Source organism: Cydia amplana, chromosome 12, assembly GCF_948474715.1.
Source record: "Cydia amplana chromosome 12, ilCydAmpl1.1, whole genome shotgun sequence".
Classification (NCBI taxonomy): domain Eukaryota; kingdom Metazoa; phylum Arthropoda; class Insecta; order Lepidoptera; family Tortricidae; genus Cydia; species Cydia amplana.
The window spans coordinates 16,067,313-16,094,933 of record NC_086080.1 but is presented as its reverse complement, the minus strand read 5'-3'; the positions used below and the strand labels follow the sequence as shown (position 1 = coordinate 16,094,933).

Genomic DNA, 27,621 nt, shown 5'->3' with positions numbered 1-27,621 from the left:
TGTATCTATTTGATAAGTACGTTGTTTCATAAATATACCATCATTGAAGACTCTCAGCAAGTGTTTTATTCAAAACTACTACAATAAGTAGGAAGACAAATTTGAATGAGTCGTGTAACCGGTTTTGATCAAATGATTGTTACCATTCCAAACTTTGTCTTGTTTATTTGATATGGTTATTAGGTGTTCCTTTACAATAGAATGAATCTTGAAATTGGTTTTTTGATTGTTTCAGATGCATATAGCGGTTAAGACGGAAATCGTGTTTTGTGAAGACAACGGGGCTTGAAGATGAGGTGACAACTTTGGATGAAGACATGACAGTCTCTGGATTCAACATTGCTGATGCGGATACTCAAGTTTTAGTCCCAGTATGATGAAAGGTTGAAGAAATAAAGTGAAAATATGGAAATCAATCAAAATAATGGCATGAACCGTCCGAAGTAGTATTTAGAATTGTAAAATAAAATCAGTGTGTTTGTGTCTTTACTTAAATTACCCCCAGACTACCCAAAATTTAAATAACTAGTCACTAGTTTATCTTAGGTAAGTAATCGTGTAGCTTGATTGAAATGCATTCTTAAATCATTTTCTTACTTAACTCTTTTCATTTTAAGTTAAGTAATATCCTGAAGTATCCTATAGTTCATAACATTACTACACGGTATCAACTGAAGAAATAAATGGACATTCGTAGCCGTATTTGTAATAATGGCTCCTTGTAGAAATCTTTAAACAGGTTATTGGCTCATCTCACGAAGCTTATAACACCTGAGAATTTACTGAACACTATTCAACGATATCCAGTAATGAACTACCTATATGAGCCTCGAAAACTAAGCGTTTTCGCTATTCAAGTCAAGCACAGATTTCTGCAAAATTTCAGTTTTATATGGTGCCATGTATTTTATTTATTTACCTACCTAAACTTTATTGCGAAAAATAAGAAAATGTACAAATAAAAGGCTGACTTATTGCTTATTTTCTATTCTCTTTATCTAAAAATAAGTATATATAAATCTGATGGGGATGCACGGAAGTTCTGGAGACAAAATAAGTAAGTTAACAGAATAGTACTATAAAGGTAAGTCACCTTATCATAGTTATTGCCGCAAAGTTTTAAAATCTCAGCTGTCAATACTGGGCTGGCCCTTAAACCTTTAGGAATGTCGCAATGTGGTATTGTTTGCAAGACAAACGTCCCGGTGGGTTATGTCAGAGGTGAATAATAGAGGCTCAGCCCTGCGAGTGGCACGTAACAGCGATGATACTGCACAAGTAGGGTCAGCGAATAAAATATACAATTCTTTTAAATTACTTCGGTGGTAAGCGTACAGCAGGCAGATGCAACAGGTCTGGCCTACGTTACTAACCCTTTAAAAGTCTACAACTGGGGAACAAATCAAATAATTTAATTAAATATTTTTAAGTAGTCGTACTAAAAATATAAATTGAAATAGATGTCAGGCCACTGCCGGCTGGGTAGTCTAGTGGTTAGGACGTTAGCCGCGTTAAGCTTCGACTACCGACTTCGGTTACCGGTGGAATTGGTCACTTATTCTTTAGTATGTATAGTATGACACCTTTAAAAACCTGTTGCATACATTATCTACGTACTCATGTACGTAGATAATGGACTTCATAGTCCATAGATAACACCTCATTAGGAAGTTTAATCCACAGGGGAAGTCATCGTGGCAAAAAAAATCTTAAACTGCACGGGGTCTAGGTTCTGGAGATGAACCTTGTGCTGAGCGGTGCGGTGACAGAAAGCAGCCATGTTTTAATTCATCAAATATTATACCTCCAACGCTCTTCACTCAAAAACACGTAAATGTAAAATGAAAATATTTCTACTCAATTAGCATTAAGATATATTATCAATAACTCGCATAGTTTTACAATTGTCTGCTGTCTGTACCATCTCCGCGAAACAGGTTTAACGACTAACCTTTAAGGTTCGTAGGTACTGGATGAGTAATGGAGCCTACCTAAAAATATGGTGGTGGATTACAGAGAGGCAGAGGAGGTTTAGCTCATTGTTTGAAGACACCTGTTACTCTTTTCATAGGTATGTATATAAGTACTCGAAAGTATTGAAGTAGGTTGCACTACATTGTTATTAGACAGTAAAGTTAAACCGATACGGTGATTAGGGAAAATATTTGCATGTTTAATATAGTTTAGTCTGACAGTGCTAATTAAGTTTTCTCGCACTTTTGAGGTCTATACTCGTGTTTTACTCTTCTCAAAATATTTAAATAAATTGAGTTAAATTATATAGACAATTTCCTTATCGTTAAACTGTATTAATTGTGTAAATTCGATGGAGTTGGTATCTTAAACGTTTAGGATATTATTAATAATTGGCATGAATCATGTACTTCTTTTGTGCTTGAACTACAAGTAAGCTAGACAGTAGACACGTTTAATTGCATTTTAATTGCATTTTAACGAACGGAATTATTCCGGATCAATAAGAAACATTAGTCGAATAAACAGTGCATCAAGTATGGTTACCACTTGGTATTATTGCCGGAGCATGTCTGTTAAGTAAGTAGCTCTTGTTAAGTATACCGGTTTCTAAAAAATACTCAAATGAAATGGAAAATGATGTGGAAACAAATGAAAGGAAAGAAATGAAAACGGATAACTTTTAGTTTTCCATTTCATGAAAACTAAAAGTTATCCGTTTTCATTTCTTAACTTACGCGCGTTTTCGAGGCAACATTTTCGTAGGGCCATCAATTCACATATTATATTTATATCGTGACTGCATAGAAATATATCGTCAGGTGACAAGCAAAAGTCACTAATTACTAAAAAAAATTTTAAACAAAAATCAACCTTCTTTTCGTACTTACTAATATGGTTCACTATGGCTATGAACTTGTGGTGGTACTTAGTTTTGCTTGTCATCTGACGATATATTAAGAGCTCTATGACAAAGGTCATAAGACAGAATATTAAATAAAGGTTTAAAATAAAGGGCCATCTAGCCGTGAATATTAGCATTTTTATGTGTTGTTGCGCAAGTGTCATGATATTATGTGCCATGAAATGTTGTCAAAGGTCGAATTGTAATTTAGTGGTATTTGGTAAAATACTTATTACAAAATATCGACGCAAGTCCAAGGGTACTCACAAATAGCTACTGTATAAGGTCAACTAACGTCCATAAGAAAACTGTTGAAATCTTAATCATGAATTGCGAATATTGAAACGCACGAAATACTCAGGAAGGTAAAATTTTAACTACGAGTATAGAGAGATCTATTCTCTTATTCTGCCATCCACTACAGTATTGACACCACTTATTGACAGCTGAAATGTTCAATCCATAAGTTTCAGAACAAGAAATTAACGAGACGTACGAGATACGTTATAGTTTAGATTTCAACTAGTTCTCTTTTGCAGCGCAATTCGGGCAACCAATGTCACTTTTACTATAGATCGTGTTAGATATCTATTAGATGTGAATTAGATCTCTAAGTAATATCTTGTGGAAATCGTTCAAGAGTATCTCCAGAATCGCGGAAATGTCAAATTTGACAGGTTAGATCTTAAACATATCGTTATCGTATCTTGGCGATGTCTCTAAAAGATATCTAATAGATGTCTATTACAAAATCCGAATCGGGCCCAGAATCGGGGTCATGGAATTCTATTGATGAGTGTAATGCATTAATATTGAATTTGCATTAAATTCTGACACAGCATCTCAACTAGTGGAATAATATGTAGTAAAGGCTGAATGTAAGGGTAACATTCCATTTCTGATCGCAGCTGCACTACTGGTACTGAACGCGTCGCTATTACTGTCAATTTCCATAGTAAAATGAACAGTAGTGCAGCTGCGGTTGGAAATGGACTGTCACCTTAACGAATCTGTGCAGTGTCAAATACACACACAACACATTATACGCACACAACAGCTTCATCACCATATTTGCGCAAGCGCTCTAGGATCAAAGCTCAGAGGGCCTACCGCGAACCACGTTCGACGTGTTGCATCTCTGTCGCACTTGTAATTTCGTACGTAAGTGTGACAGGGAGGCAACACGTCGAACGTGGTTCGCGGTAGGCCTTCAGATAATACTAATGAGCTTGCTGGTACATTTGTCAGGGCATGATACATCCCATCAAGTTACCTGAGAAAACCAGTATATCTGTGATCTCTAAATTCGTGTACATTTTACGTACCTTGAGGCCATAAGTAACTGGCTAGTCTGAGCTTGCAGTTAGCAATAGAGAATCATCACACACTACAAAATTAGCTGACGATATGTAAGCTTTAATGCAACGAAATACGGTCTATCAGCGGTCAAATAGATATGGTGCTGTTGTATTATATGCAATGAGACGGGATCCGTCGTGCGGGTCGTGATCCTCGGATGCGCGGGACTCGTGATATGTCACCGTCTATATTAAAGAAAATTATAGTCAATGAAGTAAGTATCGACGTACCTAATGTATATTGCCAGTAACAACTTTCTACGCCTGGAGAGATAGACCTTTAGCTTTCTATCTGCTCTAGGAAACAATTCCATTCATGGGAGGTTTGAATCGCAATAAAGTAATACTTACGAGTAAGAATATCGACCGAAAAAAGTACAGTGAGTTCCCTAAACATCAACACTAGTCTTGATCTAAAACCTCTTGAAATCGACTTTTTGATCTCGCCTATTTTCGCTTTACATATCCTCTATGTCTATAAGATCTGGGGCCGTAGCCAAGATAAGATAAGATAAGAACCGTTGATAGAAACTTATCTAGTGTATTGAAATAGTCACGTGACTTTTTGTAGCACCTGTCATCCCATACACATGTCATGTTTTTTCTTTTCGTTTGGCGTTTGTTATGTATGTATGTTATGTACACTTTATTGTACATAAGACAGATTAAGATACAATTAAAAAGAAAGTTTACAATGTCCAAAGGCGAAATTATCCCTATAAAATAATCCAGTCAACCTTTGAGCAATTGAGAGTAGACAAATAAAAATGATAGACAACCGAACACTTTGTACAAAAAATGTATGTATGTATGTTTGTTGATGTACGATTGTCATTTTGCCTAGACCTCTAGAGAACTGATTTTACCGCACTATTCAAGTAAAATTACTTCAAAAGGTGTGCAACAAATGCCTATAAAACCCGGGACTTAATCGTAATGTAAGAAATTGATTTCACCGCTCCAGTTTATGCTCTGGTATTTATAATCGCGAGCATGGCTACATAATGTCTTCATAAATGGCTCGGAATTTTCTCACAATTTGGCCCGGTCTTAAGTCAGTTTGGTCTGAATTGTCATCTGAAGTGAAGGGCGAGCGTCAGGGCTCATATATGGCTTAGCTAGTATGTGGGTCATTGCTAACTTATATGAATTTAACTAATGCGTTCTATACTCGTAATGCGAATTTAAATTAAAATATATACAATTTTTTTTACCTTTATTCCACAATACACGAATGTACATGGCGAGGTAAATGCCTTAAATCATTATTTACAAGTTAATCATCCAATATTTTTCTGTTTAATGTCATAATTTTAGGTAAATCAAAATTAAAAATACCAGCGGAATATATAGGTAACAATTTAACAAAATTAGAAGTTTGACCTTTGCCTATAATGAAATTAATATCAGTTTTAAGCTGCGGTATAGAATCATTAAATATTATTACAAAATCGCCCCTTTTAATGATTTAATAACCTACTGCCCCTACTGGCGTGAATTCATCGTATATCAAATATCTTATGCAATGAACTATAATTTTCGCTCTTTTGACCTCGACTCTTCCCATGTTTTTGCGTAATTAAATAAATATACCTAGTTATTTGCCATGTTCGTACTACATATAACATGTATGTCTTAATTTACTTTCAAAAAGTTTTTTTAAAAATAAGGTTATGTAATTTAAGTATAATTAAGTAGGTATGTGTGTTAGGTTGTACTAGTCTATACAGAATTATAATTTTAACAAACGTTCGCGTTTGTGTATATCTAAGGTAAAGTAGAATAGGGAGTATTACTGCAATGTTTTTCCGCCAGAGTGCAGCACTAGTGACTTAAGTATACCATAGAGTAACTTATACATACTGTACCTTAAACTGTTTTTTGACAAGTTTTCACAGACAATCAAATATGACATTGATACATCAAGGCGGTTTGCTTACAAAGGGCCTACCGGGAAAGGCGAAATCGAAACTCGGCTATCTGCCTCTTTGTCGCTCGAATATGCAAGAGTGATAGAGAGGTTAGATAACAAAATGTCGACTCTCTTGTTTGCGGTGGACCCTTAGATTGTTTACTTGTTGTTGATGTGGCGCCCCCTACGCAGACTTTCGCGTAATATTCCCTATTACTGATACGTTTTGTTTTAGTTAAATGACTGTAGTTTTAATTTCAATGAGATTTTGTAAAGTACCTATGTAATAATACCTATACACACATGTATATAGAACCTGGCCGGTGACGTCGAAGTAAAAACATAAAATAAAATAAATGTAGTATTATAGTATGAGATCTATTTATATTTGAACTTATTTATTATCATTTTTGTTTTTTCTTTTTGTGGCAACCATAAGAAATGTCTAACAACCACTGATAATAAATAAGAGATGTTTATACCTCTATATCTATATTCATAATATTTTACTGATTTAAATACCTATTAAACATGTTGTTCCAAATAAAAATACACAATTATAGGTACATTTCACGAATTCTTGTTTTTTTTAAATGTGATTAGGTACCTCAAAACTCGTTAACTCGAATCTATCCTATAAACGCTATGGTAAGTACAGTCGACGTCACCGATATGTTTACATTTTTCGTCTTAATGAGGAGTAAGGTGCAAAAGTGTAAACATATATTTGACGTCGACTGTACATAAAGTTTATTGTCTAATGTTACCCATGTTGGCAAGCAGCGAAAGCTAGTGACATTAAGTACTTAGATGTTAACGGTAGTGTCATGAACTTTGTGTAGAGAAAACAAGAGAAAAGCGTAACCTGTTCGTACGGTACTCATATTTCTTGACATGTTCGAATTCATTTAGCGTGTAATAAATAGCACATAATTCACATACATCTCTAGAGAGACTTATCGTTGATTTTAACTTAGGAGCGAACTATTTCATTATTCTTCTTCGAGAGGCTAACTTATTATGCCCGTGACAGGAAGTTATTCAAAGAAAAACAAAAAGAAAATATTGTTCGACCGTGTTGTCTCATCAATGGGTATGAACACAGGGAGTGAGACATTAGCACTGTATTTAGAGGCACACGTTTAAGTTTCTAAATACATTTTGCCACCCGTTAGTGTCATTACCTATGATGTTCAATATTTGAACGATTTTTCCCAAGCATACATTATTAATCGATTTGAAACCTAGTGACATAACTTGCACTGGCCCATGTCCGCACACCACATATGGCTGGCGTTATGTAACACTGTCGTGCCCTCCGTAATATCCGTATTCGGATGACTGATTGGAAAGCCGATATAGAGATTATCTGATAATCATTAAGTCAACTTTCATCTCGTGATGAAGTCTTCGCGGGATTCTTAATAATGTTCGGATAAAAACCAAATTACGACGTTCTGTAGGATTGTTTCATAGATTATTATTAGTATGTATAACAGTGTTTATTTATGTGTGATACTGATAATCATAGCCGTATACGTCTCTATGATATTTAAATAAAATCATAAGTTAATGCATAGAATAAGTACCTAGAGTACCTACCTAACAAAATATTGCAAGAAACTGAAAACTAACAAGCAACAATGGCTTCAATTTACCCATTAATGGGAAAAAACCTTTGACATGTTTGAATTGTCTTCACAAAATCTCCAGCCATTGTTTGGAGCCTATAAGAAATAGCATAATACGACATTATATTAAGAAGAACCGTTAGATGCTTCAAACAATTAGGATATTGAAGAATGCAACAAAGAATTAAATTGCTCTTTAGTGAGATTGTGAAGTAGTCGAGTAAATATATAAAAGTCCACTTACCTTATTGGCATGACCCGCCAGTCTTCAACACGCACCAACACAAATATAGACATAGATATAGATAAATATAAACGAAACTTTAAGACTAAAAGCTTTTAAAGCGTCATGCTTAGCGCATGAGGTGTAAATAATTTGGAAAGGTGCAACTGGGTAATACATAACGTGATAACATACTTTCAAACACGAAAATAATATAAATTTGTGTTTACTTATACTTTATTACAAACCTTTATCGCTTTTTGAATGTTACAATACAAAAATACACATCGTGAATACAATGCTCGGTCCTAACTCGAGTACAGTACCTATGTACATTTAAATTTTAAATAATTGGTAACGTTACGGCAACATTATTATCGTTACAAAACATTAAATAACTACATTACAATATAACCTACGACAATTTGTATTTGAAAGTCTTCGATATACCAAAACAAACTAACAAATTATAATATACATTTTTTGGTATAGAAAAACTTCCATAATCCTAATTTAAAGCTATGAATCTCTAAAAAATATGACTACAACGAAACTGTCAAGTTTCTAAAGTTCTATATACAAAACATAAAGCCAATGAGTAGCAGATAAATACAAGGTTAACAAACCTTGAAAAGTTAATTTGAATTTTATTAACCCTTTCAACTTCGGACTCGGGGAACCATGCTCTGAGAATCGGAGTTGAATGTTATTGATAATATCAGTCATCGGGTTACTATGGCCAGAGAACCAGACTCAACGGGAACATGCACTAGTCTAAAACTACGGTAAGGGTACCCCATTTAGGTGTTTTCACTGACCTTTGGCGTTGTACTTTTTCGTGGCACGAATGCTGGCCGCACACTAATAGGCCTTATCGGCTTGAAATATAGTTTTCTCTCAGTTGTCGTTCTAGGTGCTTCTGTGGTAAACGTTTTGGTTGCAGCTTTAGGTGCTATTTTAGTGGTGTTCGATTTCTTTCTAAAGTCAACGGGAACATTTTGAGCTCTGTTAGCAGTAAATCGGGATTTGGTCGGGTTGAATCCAGACGTTTTATTAGACTTTAGGCTATTAGAGACTACGGTAGCATTTATCTTTTTAGAAACACGCGGGGTTGGACTAGGTCTAGTGAAATTTGAAGGTTTAACGATAGGTCTACGAGGGAAAGCAAATTTCCGTTTCGCGTCTAAGGGAGATATTTTGACAGTCGTGATTTCATCAGGTATAGTCTCGGTTGTTGATGGTATTTCCGTTGTCGTAACTGTCTGTGCTTCAGTTGTCAAAGTTGTTGGCGCAGGTGTCGTGAGTAAGTCAATAATAGGGCTTGTATTCACGGTCTCTGTTGTGGACGTAGTCGACGTTATTGTGGTGGATGATGGGCTGTCAGACGTTTGTGATAAAATTGTAATATTAACCGGGTATTGAACTGTCGATTGATCAACAGACGTACCTTGGAATTCTTGCCCTTTAGCAAAAGTTATTATACTGCGACCAACTTCTGGCTTTAGCACATCCACTTTATCGTTATTCGCATCTTTTTGTGAGGGCACCGATGCTGAGTATACAACAAAAGGTTGAGAGGCCTGGTCATTGTTCATCCTTCTAGCCATGACTGGAACTTCGGTCTTAAATAGCGCCTCTAAAGGTAAAGTAGATGGATCAGTCAGCATGCTTCGAGGTGTAACTATTTCAAAGCTCTTGGCTGCTTTGTTTAGTTTATTTTGCTCGTTTTCATAAGCAGCTGGCACAAATTGCCACTGAGGATAAGTGTTCTCGCTGCTTTTGTCTGTTTTATTATCATTATTAATGTAACTCAAAAAATCATCGCTTTGTATATGCTCTACAGTGTGTTTCGGGACTTCACTACTTGGCTTATTAGCTTCTTTAGTGACATGTCTGTATGCTTCGTTGATGCTTTCAGAAGCAACGAGGTTCTCTTTAGGTCCATCAGCAAAATTGCTCAGAGCTCTGGCATTACGGCCTTCATCGATCCGAATCGGATTGTCCGGTGGATTTTCGACGGGATATGTGTGTCCATATTTAGTTAGATAAATTGGGATTTCGTCTTCAAAAATTTTGATGAGGCTGTACCTACTTACCTCACCAATTTTGTCTACCACTGGCTTTTTCTCGACCATAATTTTGCCTTCTTCAATAAGCCGTGTTTCGTTGTTTTTATTCAAACGATGTTTATCTAATTTTGATGATACTTCTACAACGCGGCTTACTGAGAACAGTTTGTTGAATTGAGTTTTTATAACTGGTGGAACTGTAGGTACAGGCGTAGTTTCGGCAATAGATTCTGTAGTCACCTCTGTAGTGCGGTCATCATCTTCTGTTTCAGTTTGTGCGTTAAACGTGGTATCACGAGTGCTAGGGTAGTTAGTTGTTTGTTCTGTATTCTCTAAATAATCATCAGTACTATCATTTATTTCCATTTCTGTTGTAGCCGTTTCAGTCTTAAGGGTGTTGGTAGATAGAGTCTCATCACTTAATGTTGTGCCAGGACCTTCAGTCATCGATAGATAATCATCGCCAGTGCTCATATCAAAGTCATCACTGAATATATTTGTAGTGGTTTCTTCAGTATTTTCACTTGTGGTTTCTGATGCTTCATTAGCGATGCTTGTTTCAGTCACTGGAGCTGCGGTTGGTCTATTATATGCAACTGGTACATTCTGTACTCGTTTTGCTTTTGGATCAACAGGTTTGTTTGGGCTTGCTCTATTGTATATTGAAGTCCTATTTTGAGAACCGCTTAATCGTTTAGGTAGTTCTGTAGTGGACGTAGAAGTCCTAAAGGTATTTGAGTTAACTACTCGTGGCCCGAATGGTTTCCTAGAAGTCAAATTAGGTTTTTGTTCTTCAGAAGTTTCATCTTCAGAGACGTCGCCTGAATCTTCTAAGTCTTCATCGTTAAATTCAGGTTTTCTGGTAAACAATTTGCTCGGTGGAACAAACACCAGTTCGTTCTCAGGTTCTTCTTCCAAGATTTCTTCAGAGTATTCTTCTTCTGGTTCTGGAGTTGTACTGGATGTAGTGAAGGGACGCCTAGTGAAGGTCCTCGACGAAAACGGTCTTCTAGTGCCAGGTTTAAAGGCATCTTTATCGACAGTAGCCGGGCTAGTATAGACTCCAGGGTTGAATTTACGGCTAAAAGTTCTACTGCTTGGCGCAGAAGTTGATTCAGTTGTGGAAGTGAACACTCGTTTAAGTGGTCGGTAAGGTGCCCTTGAACGTGATGAAGGCGAAGTTGTCTGTGTTGTGGTCGTACTTGGTGTTGTTTCAGGTGAGGATTCCTCTACCTCGGTTACTGGTGGTTGTTCACTAGAGGGCTCAAGTGACGCTTGATTCTCTTTTTCTGCTTCTGATAAATTAATTTCTCTTTGGCTTGTTTCTAGTGAAACTTCAGGCTTTGCTTCAATATTAGGTTCATCGGCGGGTTTTTCAGTCGTTTCTTCCTTGATATTGCTTTGGTTTGTTTGTGGGTTCTCAGTGCTATTTTCTTCGGCATTTGTATCGTTTTCTTTGTTCGTTTCATTATTGCTGTTATTTTCATTTTCAATAATTAGTTCATCTATCTCCTTTTCTAGCTCTGGAGTGGTGGAAGAAGGCGCCTCGGTTGTTATAGAAATTATTGAAGTTTTTGTTTTTTCTCCGTAGTTAGTTACAATTTCTGTTGAACTTTCTTTATTAACTGCGTTTAGAGAACCTATAGATTTAGCTAAAATTTCGGGCTCATCCTCAATTGGTCTTATCTTTTTTCGAATTACCTTACGAATTTTATTTCTTGTTGGTTCAGTGGGAGCCTCACTAGGTTCTTCGGGAGCAGCTGTAGAAGTTGGTCTTCGTCGAATTACTCTAAATTTCCTTTTGCCCGAATCATTAATTGGAATAGTTTCTGTAGAAATTGGACTCTCAGTTGTAGAACTGCTGGGTGTTCTGAGACGCTTAATGACAATACGCTTAGGAGGAGTTTCATCAATTTCCTCGTTAAGATTTTCTTCATGCTCTGTTTCACTCAGAGCACTTTCAGAGAGCGTGATATCTTCATGTTTATCTTGCTCCTCCTCGTCAATGTCACTAGTCAGTATTCGCGGAGTAGTAGATTGACGAGACGGGAACGATACTTTCCTAGCCTGGAATGTTGGTAGAGGAGTGGACGTCGATGGTCTCACTCTGCCAAATGGCAACCTGGGTTGGATTTTTCTAGTTACTTCTTCACCAACCTCTTCTTCAACTTGCTCATCATCTGGTCTAGACGCGGTAGTCGATCTAGTAAACGGGCGAGGCGTGAATTTTGTAAACGCTGGGCGTCGTGCCACTAATGAGGCTTCACTTGTGCTGGGTTCTATGCTTTCAGTGGTAGTGCTTCCAGAAAACCTGCCTCGACCCCTAGGTAATATGCTCGGCCTAATATCGAGTGTAGCGGCGGATACTTCACTGTCCTCAGCTTTATCGGCCACGGTGGTAGATGTTCTTCCCCGGAAGCGCCTGGGAGCAAAACTCGGCTTGGGTGCAGACACTGGAGCTTCTATGTCACTGTAAATATCTATAGGAGTTAACGAAATCAACTCCTCCCGATTTAAACGAGGCCTGAATTGCCCTCGCGGTACAGCAGACGCTTCAGCCGGGACTGAGTCATCGGTTGAAGGTTGAAGCCTACTTCTAAACCTACGCCCAGTCTCTCCATTGACCCTAGTACCTCCGATCTCCCGGCTGTCAGGCGTGGTCGACCTGATTTTTCTAGACAGCTCAGCGGTTTCATCCGAGTCCGAAGTGATTTCGTTGGGTCTCGCTAAAGGCCGGCGGCGGCGGACGAAAGAATAATTCCTGGAACTCACCTGGGTGGTGGAGGGGGCTGCGGTAGAGGTAGTGGTGGTGGTGGAACCGCGGCGGCGGAGGATGGTGCGGCGTGTGGGCGCGCTCGGCGCCGCTGTCGTAGTAGTTGTCGTCGGGGGATCCGTGACAACTGTCGTCGGGGCTTCAGGCTCAGGAGTCTCTTCGGGGGTGTTTAGTAAGGAAGATAATTGGAGCGAAAGGACAGTAGTAGGTTCGGGGCTCTCGGACTCTTCCAGGGGAGGGGAGGTGGTGGAACGAGCTCTCACTATGGACGTGTACTGCGGCTGTGCTTGAGATGGTGGAGACGAGATTTCTTTTTCTAAAATTGTCTCTTGTGAATCTTCCTCTCGCAATGTACTTGTATACCTGTAAATAAACAACGGCACTTATTACTGTGTGTCCAGTTTTTTGTAATACGAAGCATGTAGATATTAATAATATACTTACTGGACAGTTGTGGCTTCTTCAGTAGTGGGGCGTTGTCTCCTGATAGTGACATATTCGGGAATATTCTCTCGCCTTGCACTTTGAATATCCAGGGATTCAGGCGTTTCTGAGACCGTCACGAAAGAAGCCGGGCGTTCGAAAAGTGCGTTCCTGAAATTAAAAGACATGTTAAGTAACAAGTACTATACGGTTGACTTATATGTATAAGGAAGGAAGAATTTTCATCGTAACGGTACTAGTGACACCTCAGTATCCTAAATTGATGCATTAATACGGTCAATACATCCGTAGCTCTCTCTTAAAAGGCCGTAATTACAAATGTTTACAGCATGATTAACTACCGCACCTGGATCCTTGGACTCTTGAAAGATTCTGAATAGGTATGTAAACATCATTATTATTTATTATTATTTATGTAAACATACCTTGATACCGCTGATGATACCGCATCAGCGGTATCCGAAGTGGACACGCTGGGGCGCGCCCTCCTGATGTTGACGTACTGCAGCGGGCGCGCGGCGCCGGCCTCGGCCTCCGGGGTGCGCGCGCGGCTCGGCCTCACTTCGATCTCTTCGTCGGACTCGGACTCTTCGACGGGTTCGGGGGTGGTGGCGGCGCGGGCGCGGTTGATTGTTGTGTATCTGGGGGAAAAATGGCGATATCAGTGCTAATCTTCAAAAGCGCCAATCGCTATGTCGCTTGAACTTTTCTTCAATTATGTCAGTATAGTTGTATGTAGTTATGTATGTTATTTGTCAGTTTAGGATAGAAAACCTAATACACTTAACGCATAGCTAAAATACAAATTGACATTTGGTTTCAAATTAACATTGACAATCATAATGTTAAAAATCAAGTAAACACTAAAAATACCTCATGAAAGTCATGTATAATCATTATATTTATGTACATACTGTGGCCTATCCTTCCGTAGCAATTTGTCCTTTTCAGCAGACGCCTCTAAACCTGCGTTTTGTGGTCCTCTCTGTCTGTTTTGGGCTGCTTTTTCGAAAATGCTGTTGCCTCCTTGCCTGATAAGCAAAACACTTCAATTAATTGCTATAAAAATATCCAGATAAAATAAAATGTAGGCGCACCTAATGGTGACCAATTTGTAAACGCTTCATATAATGTGTCGCAAATTGTCAAATTTAGTTTAGTGTTATCAACTTATCACATCTTATCAAGAAACACAGGTATCCTTCCACGTACTTGGTCCTGGCGATGGTCCTCTCCAGCACCTTCTTGTACAGGTTCTTGTTGAAGGATGAGGGCGTGGTGGTGATGGAGCTGCCGCCTGATTCTGACAGGTGCAGTTGTTTTTCTAACTGTTCGACACCACCTGGAATAAAGCGATCAATAAAGGTAACTAAATTTGGAATAATATAGAACACATTTAATGTGTGCCATTTATTTATAAAGGTAAGATATCGGTGTCAGCTGCGGACACAGAGATCGTGACAAATAAAAAGTTTTCACATCCCTACAGTTTGAACGACTTCCAGGAAAGGTCAATGTGGCTAATTCCGTCATACTATTTCGTCCACAAGCGTATATTTCTTTGATTTTCAATCGTAGGAAAAAACCCAGTCCTAGCTAAATTAGTTGTTGCTTACGCCATGGAATAGCCAATAATTTATATAGGACCCTAAATAACTCAACAATCACGAAGCGTACAAGTGATTGTGGAGTGGCAGTAACATGAATGTGATTGATAATAGTTAAACTTACCAACTTTCTTGATTAGATCGATAAGTTCCTTGATAACCTTAGGGTCTTCGGCGTCCACGTCAACGGAATCTTCTACCTCATCCTCGTATTCCTCCTGAAATACCAAGACACATATTTAACTATGAAACACCAAGAAACTTTTTCTACCCATTCACGTTTTAGGGCTAGAGAAATCTAGGGAATTTATTTACTCATTTATTTAAGGAAACTGCACCAAATACGGCCCGATTCTTAAGCGTGATCTTCCAAAATTTTATCTTGAACTTGAATTATATGCCAAGTAAATAAATGGATTCCTTGTAAAAATTATTTTCTACGCTGAACTTGGCACCCATGATCTCAACTCTTTTGTCGGTGAAGTCAACAACAACGCAACGCCAAGTTCAATGTGAAGCACGAGTATATGTGCTTCATATTGAACTTGGCTCTCATTTCACATTTATGTTTTTGATGGGATACCTATTACATAGTTTATTCATTTTACCTATGAAATTAACCCTAATTATCGGTCATTTGGGATGACCAAGAGAAAATTCAGTAAAATTCTGAACGTCTTCGGTTTTCATTGCTCCATAAACATAAACACAGCGCCTTCGTTTTGCCGTCATTCTTCTTGTATACGAAAACTTAGTTCTAAAATAGTATTTTATGCAACCGTTGTTTAAGAGAGGTCAAAAAAGGCGAGTGGCGTGAGTAACAATTTCAGGCGAAGCCAAAAATTGTTAATAAAGGCGCCACGAGTATTTTTTGACTCAGTTAAACAACGTTGCATACAATAGTTTTTCTACGACCAAGCACTTACTTTGAAATAAAATTGTAAATTTAACAAATATTTTTAATTCAAGAAGTAGCAAAAATTAAGGGTACGGGCGGGAAAAGAATGAATGAATGAATGAAATTAAAAGAAAACATGTCTATGGTTCACTTATTTGTCAGAGATGACATTTAAAATAAGGTTGGCAACACTGTATTTCATTCAATATTTTTTAAGTGGTCATTACACGAAGTATCGTAAAATCGCCAAAAAGATACTGCGTGTATGCACAAATTCTTTTTTGGGGAATAGACTAAAGACTTGTCTTGACAACTATAAGGTAGGGTTTTAAAGGTGAGTGCACGACCCTTTAAATGACAAATAAAAGTACGGGATATTAAACTTTCGTGAGACATATTTTAAACTGTTTACTTATACGACAACGGTTTCACTCACTTGAATTTTTAGTCGCTATTGGCGACATGTACACGAGTTGCAGTCGCTGCGAGCATTCGAGCCTGAAGATGGACCCCCGAAGGGCCCGAAACATGTCGCCAATAGCGACTAAAAATTCAAGTGAGTGAAACCGTTGTCGTATAAACAGTTTAAAAGTACGGCAGTAGAAAAAATTATGAAATTCTTTAAAAATACCTCGGGCTCAGGCGTGGTAGTTGTTGTCGTGGTCCTGAACAGCGCGGAGCTCTTAGTGCTCAGCTTGATAGGCTTCCTTGTGGTGGTGGCTTCGGTGGTTGCCGCTTTGGTGGTGGGGGCCTTGGTGGTTGTCGTGGGTTTCTTGCAGAGCACGTTGCGAGCGAAGTCGCATGAGTCCGCGGCCTTGTTGAAGAAGAGACCTGGAGATGGTGTTGTTTGTTTTAAGAGTTGTTTTAATAGCCATTTTGTTCAAGTTATAATAGCCACTACTCAAGTTAGACAAAAAAATAGCTAGTGTAGTTTTTATTACGCACGTGAGCTTCGAAGAGCACGTGAGCTGAGGGGGGGGGGGGAAGGGGGGACGGGATGCCCTCAGCGTCTGAATCCTCATAGCTCGCATTTTGGGAATTTTGATGAAAATATACAAAGTTATCCTCTCACAAGAGGATTTATCATGTTTTAATCAAGTAACACTAGCCTAATGCGGATTAAAGACTCACATTCGCCTTTAAATTTCTTTGCAGATGTATGCACATCTCCTCGAAATGTTTTTATTCAGTCAAGAGCAACTGGTAAATAAATAAACATATTCATTTCATTTATAAGTACGAGTCGAGGCTCGAACAATGGTTTGGAAGTAGAATAATGACCGAAATCTTACCAGAAGGGCAGGTGAACTGATGGGCCACGATGCCGAGGTTAGACGGGCCGGAGTCGAGGCACCAGAAGTACTTCTTGCAGTCGCGCGGATGCTGGAAGAAGCCCTCGTCCGTGCACTTGAAGTCTGTTAAATAAAAAGGAATTTAAGTGAGTTGTTTATAGCAGGCGCATGTGGTTTTCTTGAAGCAACTTTGCATACCGTAACTAAAAGTGATTCAATCGCAGGATTCTAATAATCAGGATCATTCAAACGATGTGAATCTTAAATCTTAAAACTTGGATACGCGATTAAGTTTCGTTGTACAATTTAACCCTTTAACCGCCAGAGTCTGATATATAAGACATTACATATCCAGCTCATTTCGCCACAGTCTGATAAACAAGACAAAGATCTGATATGGTTTTTACAGCACATTTATAACTCCCGTAACTATGCCAACACTCTGCGTGGTACAATTACTGTCGGTGGCGACACGAGCACGCTCGATCAAAAATTGCTGGCGGTTAAAAGGTTAATAATGTGTATAAATCCTGAAAGTTTAAATCGGTGACTTATGACAATAACTTTCTAAGCACTCTTTGGTTTACCTGATCCTGGGTCGGGGGTAGTTGGTGGCTCCGGGGTAACGATGTTCCATGTGGGCGTGGTGCTCTTGACCGAGGGTGTGGCGCTCTTCCTGTTGTTGGTCTTCGCCCTGGAAGTTAACAACAACAAAATTTGGAAAAGGTAAAAAAAAAAAGTCGTAAGCTTTAGTGGTGTCTTATTAAGGCCTTTAATAATCTAAAGAATAAGGTAATCTGTATGCGACTCAATATTTTTAACAAATACGTTTGTTAGAATAATACGCAGGTACAGTTAAGCAATTTGAGTTCTAGACCACTATAGAACCATGTCGCTTTAACTACCACACGGCATACCTACCAGTGGCGGCGCGTCAAACATATCCATAGGCAAGCCGGGGCATTTGGCTTACATATTTCCAACGTCCTCTGCTCAACGTCCAAAAACAAGCAAGCCAGTGGGAATCGGCTTTTATGGACGCGCCGCCACTGATACCTACATTAAATGGCTGAAGAACAACCAGCCAAGTCATTGATCACAACGTTTAACCAGAAGGCTGAACGTCGTGTAGTCATTTATTAGTTGGCTGGGACATACATATTAGGTACCTACTTTTCAGTAAGCACCACGCTCTCTCGAGATTTAAATTTTACAGGAATTTGACATGGTCTATGTCCTCCTAAGCCATGCAAATGCAAAAATCCAAAATTTGCCACTGAAATTTGAACCTATAGTGCAGGGAATAGAGTTGAAAATTAAACAAACGAAGGAAATGCGACTCTGTTCCAATTAAACATGGTTTAAATTTTATCGAACTGAAGAAGTACTATAGGTAGAACCTTGGGCCTTATGAGGATAATATCAGTTTGTCAGTGGATCAGCTACACTCTAATACCTAAAGTGAATTAAAAAATATAAATTGCCTACTCCAGTCGCAGTTGCAGTACTTACAGTCGCTGTGGCCGAAATCTGTCAGGAGAGCATCATCATCATCATCATCATCAATATCAGTTTAAATAACCTCTACTTACTTGGCCGAGGCGGGTTTGGCGGTGGTTGTGGTGGTAGAGGCTTTAGGCCTTGGTCGCCTTCTGTTACTGGAGCTCGACAGTTTAGGTCGCTCCGATACTACCGAGTTGTCTGTCGACCTGTCCAGAAATGAAAGGAAATTACACAAATCTCTGAACGATGAGCTTTACACGTGTTAGACATCAGGGGCCCGTTTCTCAAAGCTTGTAACTTTGTAATAAAAGTTGAAGTCCCTTTCTAACAAAAGCTGTCAAAAAGTGACATCCGATTGTATTACCAGTTACAAGCTTTTGAGAAACGGGCCCCTGAATGCAATGCAAAAAATCTTGTCTTTTTTGGGGTGGACCCCGACCAGCACCATCTACGTAGGTTATTTATTTCTTCTAGTATTTTTCTGATTTGAACCTTGTGGGTTTCTGTGTTCTTCTTACCAGTTTTAACACGTGAATCTATGTATATGAATTCTACTTACCCTAGCTTGGATATGTAGGCTTCCTTGGCAGCCTCGATGAGTGGGTAGGGTTTCGCGTGACACGTGCCGCGGAAGTCATCGTTGTCAATCGACCAGAACATAATGCCTGAGGAACAAACATTATTTTAATTATTGAGCAAAATAATACTTTCATTTTACGAATGCCGAGTTCAAATGGGGATTGGACATTGGTTTTATGGACATAAAAAAAACCGTCAACCTACACGTTACATATTTCATGCTAAAAGGGGGTTGCGTCAGGGGGAGGGGAGGGGACGCTAGTGTGCGTAAAGCACCGTACCCAAAGGTATCATACGACATTCATTTCATGCTCACTCCAATTTTTTTGTCTTATACACTAGAACATAACTTGACCGAATCAGAAGATAATCCACCACGGATGTGGTGACTGAGATTCTTACCTCCTAGTCCATTTTCAGCCACATATTCCGCCTTCTTCTGAACAATTTCTATGTCATCGTATCCGACCCACTGGTTGCCCTTGTACGCCACGGGTCCCATTGTTGGGCTAAATAACAGTCCACGTCTCCTCGGTGGAAGAAATTTAAAGCTTACCTCCCAGTCCATTTTCAGCCACGTATTCGGCCTTCTTCTGAACAATTTCTAAGTCATCGTATCCGACCCACTGGTTGCCCTTGTACGCCACGGGGCCCATAGCATCCTTGTTGGGGTACATCACGGTCCACGGCTCGTCCTCTTCGGCGGAGGATTCGTCATCGGAGTCTTCTTCGTCTGAGCTGATAGCGCGCTTCGTCTTTTTGGGCTTTAGGGCCTCGCAGATCTGGAATGTAGGAGTTGTTGATTTAGTTATGCAGATTTGTTGATATTTGGTATGTTGGTATGCACACTTGCAATATCTTGCTCATTGATGACAGCAAAAATAAGTATATGACACACGACAAATTAAAAGTGAAATTTCAGGTCGAATATCCTCGGAAACTCGGAATTTCAATACAATTATGATAGGCCTCAATTCACATTACTTCTACTCATTGATTTAGATTTAGATCTATAGTACGGCACTTCTGAGGTGAACTTTTCGCTTCAAACCGTAATCTTTCAAACAAAGGCCATTGTCTCTATTATCGCAAAAGCGCTTGCTCCCGACTTGGCACGTGCCAGTACAACATTCATATTGAAAAACAACCGGTATCGTCATAGTATTAAGGTTCAAATTTAATGTCACTGATATTCTAGATATTACGTTTTGGTAGTGTAGGACGATAAACCGCCCCGAAGCGATACGGCGCTCATATTATTTTGATAGTGTGGTGTTAAAAATGAAACGCGGTTATTTATTATATTGTTTTATTTAAATTATTAGCTTGCGGTGGTAAATGTAATAATTTACAAAGGTGCAGCTGCAAGCATTGTTATTTTTTCTTATCTTTAAAATAACGATACTGTGAAATTAGCACCTCTGATGTGATGCCGACGCATAGTAACAATAAAAACACTGATAAGGCAAACGTGGAGCTTTGAAGCGTACAGCTTTTCTAACAAAACGTCACGTGTCAACGGTCAGAAGAAAGGTCGGTTATAATATAAGAAAGAAATTGATTATATCTGATTTTTTATGACACGATTTTATCTAGTAGTACGTATAACTGTTTATATACCTACACGGAAAAATTTTGATTATACCTATGTTAAACTTATTAATCCTAAATTTACATTGTTACCTTAGATTTTGTTATATAACAAATATACAACGCTTTATCATAAATAACCGTGTTTCATTTTTAACACCACACTAAGTATCAAAATAATATGAGTGCCGTATCGCTTCGGGGCGGTCTATCGTCCTACACTACCAAAACGTAATATATAGAATATCAGTGACATTAAATTTGAACCTTAATACTATGACGATACCGGTTGTTTTTCAATATGAATGTTGTACTGGCACGTGCCAAGTCGGGAGCAAGCGCTTTTGCGATAATAGAGACAATGGCCTTTGTTTGAAAGATTACGGTTTGAAGCGAAAAGTTCACCTCAGAAGAGTCGTACTATACCAGCAGATACTTTGCATACTGCCTTATAGAGCAGATGGTCGGTTCTGGCCAGATTAACACCCTTTTTGGCGTTGTTTTTTTAGGTTTTTAAACTATAATGCCTTGGTAACGAATTAATATGTTTTGTGTTAGTTTATATACGAATTTTAGACAATAAATGGACAAAACCGGCCCAGTGGCCAGAGCCGCCATCTACCCTATTTTCTGTTTTCTTCCTTACCTCAATGAATATATTTTAACTGGATCAGGCATGAGGGGTGAGGGGAAATGATCGAACGGGAGTCTTATGTATCTTTCAGTAGGAGTAGCAGCGAAAGCGCTATTATTGCTTGTCCTTATCACAGTCTAACATTTTTTTAATTCCCACCATGAATTAGTATGGATTATGGTGGGCAACAAATAAATTCGACCAATCATAGTGTCGCATTGCCTATGTTTTGTCCCTCACGGACGCATATACCACATCTATAGGATCCACTGACAATCTAACCTCTAGACTGAGCTTAGGCCAATTCTTTCATGAAACCGATGCTGCCAAAAATACGGGGGTGCGGGGGGACGAGGTGAGCGAATCCCGTGCCGTGATTGGTCCGTTCAAAGACACGGACCAATCACCGCACGGGATTGACTCGAAGATGGAGTAACGCTACCGTATGTGTGGCAGAGGGGGTAGCGCGACTATGCTATGTCTAGAGGTTGGATTGTCTGTGATAGGATCCTACCATCTATGTTTACCTCGTAATAAGCCAGATATCCCTTCTCCCTAGTGGCATCGCCCTGTTCGCCGGGGCCGTCGGCCGGCGCGCCGATCTCCGTCGCGTCGGGGTTGAACAGCGTGTAGGAGCGGCCGTACGTCGGGATGCCGAGCACCAGCTTGTCGCGGTCGGCGCCATTTTCCAGGTAGAATTTGATCGTGTAGTCCTGAAAAAGAAAGAAGGAAAATTAGTACCTATTATGTTGTAGTATGCTACGATAAATTAGTAGTGGTTTATGTGACCGTAGTTATGCAGTAAACGACCAACTTTTTATTTTTGTCAAAGTGACTTACACTCTAACTCAATGGCTTTGGTCGCTTTCTGCATTGATAAAAAAATTGAGTTGGTCGTTTTCCGCATAACTACGGTCATGTATATTTTTTTATATAACGAAAATCTTTTGTTTAATTAAATCTTTCAATAAAATCTATTAAAATATTAAACACAAACTGGTGAAACCAATATACCTAAACCAAAATGAATCTATATGCTAGTTTTCATTAAAATTACAGGGTGTTGCAAGCAATTATCCTGAAGATGGCAGTGATTATTATTTACTAGGTATATTAGGAAACGAAATAAATTGTATTTCAAGAAAATATCTTAATTTGTGTTATTTCAAGTAGATACAGCCCTGAGGGCCTACCGCGAACCACGTTCGACGTGTTGCCTCTCTGTCGCACGTGTAAATTCGTGCGTAAGTGTGACAGGGAGGCAACACGTCGAACGTGGTTCGCGGTAGGCCCTCTGAGTATTGGAGGCCTTAGTCTTTTCTTTTCCATAATTAAGTATGTAATTTATTTCAGTTTATGATTAGTACTTATTTAAAAAGTTTGTAAAGCAGAATTTACAATATAATACAGACGTATTCTTTCGAAAGAAACACCGAAAATTCCGAACTGGGGCCCGTTTCTCAAAAGCTTGTAACTTGTACCTAATACAAGTGTAAGTCCCTTTGTAACAAAAGCTGTCAAAAAGTGACATCCGCTTGTATTACAAGTTACAAGCTTTTGAGGAACGGGCCCCTGGTAGTGCTGGGTATTAATCTTATTATTGTAAATCACCACTTCGTTTTCACATGTATCAGTAACTTACGATGTTGAGTTGGTTGTCGACGCTGTACTCGTTCGGCTCCTCTAGCGGGAACAGAGGGGCGTGGTGGTTGACGGCGGGCTCGAAGGCGGGTTGTAGTCGTAGGTCAGCAGGTTACTAAAGTTGTCACAAGTAGTAGTCACTTACGATGTTGAGTTCGTTGTCGACGCTGTACTCGTTCGGCTCCTCTAGCGGGAACAAAGGGGCGTGGTGGTTGACGGCGGGCTCGAAGGCGGAGTGGCAGACGTAGGTCAGCAGGTTACTAAAGTAGTCACAAGTAGTAGTCACTTACGATGTTGAGTTCGTTGTCGACACTGTACTCGTTCGGCTCCTCCAGCGAGAACAAAGGGGCGTGGTGGTTGACGGCGGGCTCGAAGGCGGAGTGGTAGTCGTAGGTCAGCAGGTTACTAAAGTTGTCACAAGTAGTAGTCACTTACGATGTTGAGTTCGTTGTCGACGCTGTACTCGTTCGGCTCCTCCAGCGGGAACAAAGGGGTGTGGTGGTTGACGGCGGGCTCGAAGGCGGAGTGGTAGTCGTAGGTCAGCAGGTTACTAAAGTTGTCACAAGTAGTAGTCACTTACGATGTTGAGTTCGTTGTCAACGCTGTACTCGTTGGGCTCCTCCAGCGGGAACAAAGGGGCGTGGTGGTTGACGGCGGGCTCGAAGGCGGAGTGGTAGTCGTAGGTCAGCAGGTTACTAAAGTTGTCACAAGTAGTAGTCACTTACGATGTTGAGTTCATTGTCGACGCTGTACTCATTCGGCTCCTCCAGCGGGAACAAAGGGGCGTGGTGGTTGACGGCGGGCTCGAAGACGGAGGGGTAGTCGTAGGTCAGCAGGTTACTAAAGTAGTCACAAGTAGTAGTCACTTACGATGTTGAGTTCGTTGTCGACGCTGTACTCGTTCGGCTCCTCCAGCGGGAACAAAGGGGCGTGGTGGTTGACGGCGGGGTCGAAGGCGGAGTGGTAGACGTAGGTCAGCAGGTTACTAAAGTTGTCACAAGTAGTAGTCACTTACGATGTTGAGTTCGTTGTCGACGCTGTACTCGTTGGGCTCCTCCAGCGGGAACAAAGGGGCGTGGTAGTTGACGGCGGGCTCGAAGGCGGAGTGGCAGTCGTAGGTCAGCAGGTTACTAAAGTAGTCACAAGTAGTAGTCACTTACGATGTTGAGTTCGTTGTCGACGCTGTACTCCTTCGGCTCCTCCAGCGGGAACAGAGGGGCGTGGTGGTTGACGGCGGGCTCGAAGGCGGAGTGGTAGTCGTAGGTCAGCAGGTTACTAAAGTTGTCACAAGTAGTAGTCACTTACGATGTTGAGTTCGTTGTCAACGCTGTACTCGTTGGGCTCCTCCAGCGGGAACAGAGGGGCGTGGTGGTTGACGGCGGGGTCGAAGGCAGGTGGTAGTCGTAGGTCAGCAGGTTACTAAAGTTGTCACAAGTAGTAGTCACTTACGATGTTGAGTTCGTTGTCAACGCTGTACTCGTTGGGCTCCTCCAGCGGGAACAGAGGGGCGTGGTGGTTGACGGCGGACTCGAAGGCGGAGTGGTAGACGTAGGTCAGCAGGTTACTAAAGTTGTCACAAGTAGTAGTCACTTACGATGTTGAGTTCGTTGTCGACGCTGTACTCGTTGGGCTCCTCCAGCGGGAACAAAGGGGCGTGGTGGTTGACGGCGGGCTCGAAGGCGGAGTGATAGTCGTAGGTCAGCAGGTTCATCCAGTCCAGGTATCTTAAAACGACAGATAACGTAGCTTAATAATCGACGATTAAGAAAGGTTTAAGAAGTCTAAAGCTCTGACGGTAGATGCCGCTAGGCGTCTCCCTGAGGCGATATAGTGGAAATATTAGCTGTCATCGAGTGGAGTCTCGGTAGCTCAGTTGGCAGAGCGATGGGCTAGTGACCCAGAGTCGCGGTTTCGAGCCTTTTAATTTATATCTAAGTTTTTGTGATAAGAAAAGGAGTTTAGGCTTAGACTCAACATGAGGGTCTCCATGTGTGTGTGCTGAGTAAAAGTGTGTACTTATTAGCTGTAACTGTGTACTGTAGCTTAGTTGGCTGTAACTTCTTATGTTATCATCTGGCCAATGTCACATGTTTCTGACAGCGAATGCAGGTGAATAGACATGAACTATTTCTGTAAATATTCGTCAATCTAGCGACTGCGTTCTATTCAATGCGTGACGTCAAATCGTTTCTGAATAGACGATACGAGTATCTAGGTTTCGTCCAGCGTAATCAGAGGCACTGATATCAACTCTTTGAATTAAGATAACATGCCAACTAATCTTTTAAGTTTTTGTTTACTTAGTTGATTGTTCTTCTAAAACATAAGTGACTACCTATCTCAATTACGTCATTTTGAGACAAACAAGATTTGTGCTTAGTGTCTAAGTGTACAAAGAGTAGGCTGTAAGTTCAAGACTTGTCGACATGACTCATTAATTGCAATGTTAAGTCGGCACGTCTTTGTTCAAAGCTTTATAGACACGATATTGAAAACTAAATTTAAATATGTAGTATGAATATGTCCAAGGTAGACGAGAAATCTATTAGACACGCACAAAAACTTAGTTAACATACCTACCTGTCATTAGTTTTATAAATGAGCTTTAAGAATTCAACTTCTAAACCAATTTGTCTAGCTGAGGTCACTTCGGTCGGGTTAGCCGGACTAATAAGAACCACACACGATCAGTAATAGGTTTGAAATATTTGTAGTGTAGTGATTGGAATGACATTAAATTATAGAAAAACTGATATGAACGAAATGATTAAATCAATTTAAGGTAAAAAACGTACTGGTGCTCGACGTGGTCCCAGTACATGTCATCTTGAAACTTAAGTCATTGTCAATAGAGGTGACAGCAGGGTGTCATCTATTGGGCATTAGCATGTCGAGCACTAGTACGTTTAGAGTCTGTTCGGAAAGACAAGAGTCGTGGAATGTATTGGGCCCCGTAAATTTCACGACTCCTCTCTTTACGCACAGACTCTACCTTATAGAGTATATAGATTTTTAGAAATTAAAAGTAATTTTTCAAACGATGTAGTAGGTAGTTGATTTAGTGAGCCTGTATTGGTTTACGGATTGCGGTCTGTAAAGGATGACTCGCGCTAGACCGGGCCGCGTCCGGGCCGAAGCGTCCGACATGTCATTTTCTATGACGGCTGACCGGTGATCAGGTCGCGTAGCCAAGATGCCAATCGCTTACGCTTCGTAGCGAACGAAGCGCAACTGTCACTGTCACACTAATATAGAAGAATTATAGAGAGACACAAATCGATTCGATGGCGAAGCGATAGCGATTGTAACCTTGGCTAGGCCGCCAGGTCGCGTAGCCAAGATGCCAATCGCTTACGCTTCGTAGCGAACGAAACGCAACTGTCACTGTCACACGAATATGGAACTATGGAAGAGTGATAGAGAGACATAAAGCGATTCGTTGGCGTAGCGCAAGCGATTGTCACCTTGGTTAGGCCGGCAGGTGGTGCTTTCCATAGAAAACGAAGCGCCGGAAGCTCCGGCCCCGGTCCTGGCCCGGTCTAGCGCGAGTCATCCTTAACTCCTTAGATGTATTTTGGAATAAATGTACCTACCTACTTAAATCGACAATGTGATTATATCACGTCAATTAGACATTATTTAGCAGTTGCGTTACCTACTAAATATCTAGGTATATAGCCCTCAGTAGAAATGAGGTTTAGTGCCCGGAGATATTAAGTTAATTAGTGGCGTTGTACTGTACCGCAAGTCTCTCGGTCGGTGCCTACGTAATACTTGGCTACAGTAAGTAAATCGGGCTAATTTACTCGTAACTAAGTCACAGAAGTCGTAAAGCCATTATGCTTTTAGTTTCAAAACGAAATGTTGCATTTTAGCAATTGATTTGAGGAATAAATTTTGCCATTTATGGAACAGGGAAAATATTCAATTATCTGCCAAATGTAATATCGTCAGGTGACAAGCAAAAGTCACTAATTACTATAAAATATTAAAACAAAAATCAACCTTCTTTTCGTACTAATATGTATGTACTTAGTGACTTTTGCTTGTCACCTGACGATATTCTCTTGTAATTATATTACTAGGTACAGTACTGTAACGGCTGGGAGTTAAAACACCAGTGAAAAATCCGAAAATGCACAAAAAATTATATTAATCGAATTTAAAAACGGAAAGTAGGTACACATATAAAAAAATGAGCGCAAGAGACGTGCGGCTGGCGCGGAGTCTAGATCGGAACCAAATTCGGGTTTGTTCGGAAATGCATAGATGCACCCCGGCTCCCCGCACCTCTCTCAGCTCTTACACATTCATTGACGCTGTTAATGAGATATTATTTTGCATCGCGAACATACCCCCCCCCTAGTGCTGCACTAGCAGCACTCATCCCCTATCGGAAGGTGAGCGACGCGTGTGGCAGATCTGGTAAGTATTCCCGTTCTGGTCTTAATCCTCACCATTCGGATCCGCCCGTCTTTTCCAGGTATAACTTCTTGTATAATGCCCCTGGGCCACACATTGCGAGGCCCGTCTGGCTCTACAATAAGTACGAGGTCTCCAACTTGCAATGGCCTCGCCTCTGCTTGCCA

The 27,621-nt window shown here is 40.1% G+C and overlaps 1 protein-coding gene across 1 annotated transcript in view; it reads right to left on the bottom strand.

Moving 5' to 3' along the window:
- LOC134653164 (mucin-2) overlaps window positions 1-27,621 on the bottom strand; it is a 173,666-nt gene that overhangs the window by 39,114 nt on the left and 106,931 nt on the right. The window contains exons 6-19 of the mRNA XM_063508513.1: window positions 24,627-24,756; window positions 21,919-22,104; window positions 19,724-19,949; window positions 19,148-19,253; window positions 18,678-18,794; window positions 17,673-17,779; window positions 17,086-17,208; window positions 16,425-16,624; window positions 15,020-15,113; window positions 14,501-14,630; window positions 14,203-14,319; window positions 13,714-13,929; window positions 13,289-13,438; window positions 12,844-13,207 (exon numbers count right to left, since the gene is read on the bottom strand). Coding sequence (XP_063364583.1) covers window positions 12,844-13,207; window positions 13,289-13,438; window positions 13,714-13,929; window positions 14,203-14,319; window positions 14,501-14,630; window positions 15,020-15,113; window positions 16,425-16,624; window positions 17,086-17,208; window positions 17,673-17,779; window positions 18,678-18,794; window positions 19,148-19,253; window positions 19,724-19,949; window positions 21,919-22,104; window positions 24,627-24,756 — 2,266 coding nt within the window. The remainder of the gene's footprint in view (window positions 1-12,843; window positions 13,208-13,288; window positions 13,439-13,713; window positions 13,930-14,202; window positions 14,320-14,500; window positions 14,631-15,019; window positions 15,114-16,424; window positions 16,625-17,085; window positions 17,209-17,672; window positions 17,780-18,677; window positions 18,795-19,147; window positions 19,254-19,723; window positions 19,950-21,918; window positions 22,105-24,626; window positions 24,757-27,621) is intronic.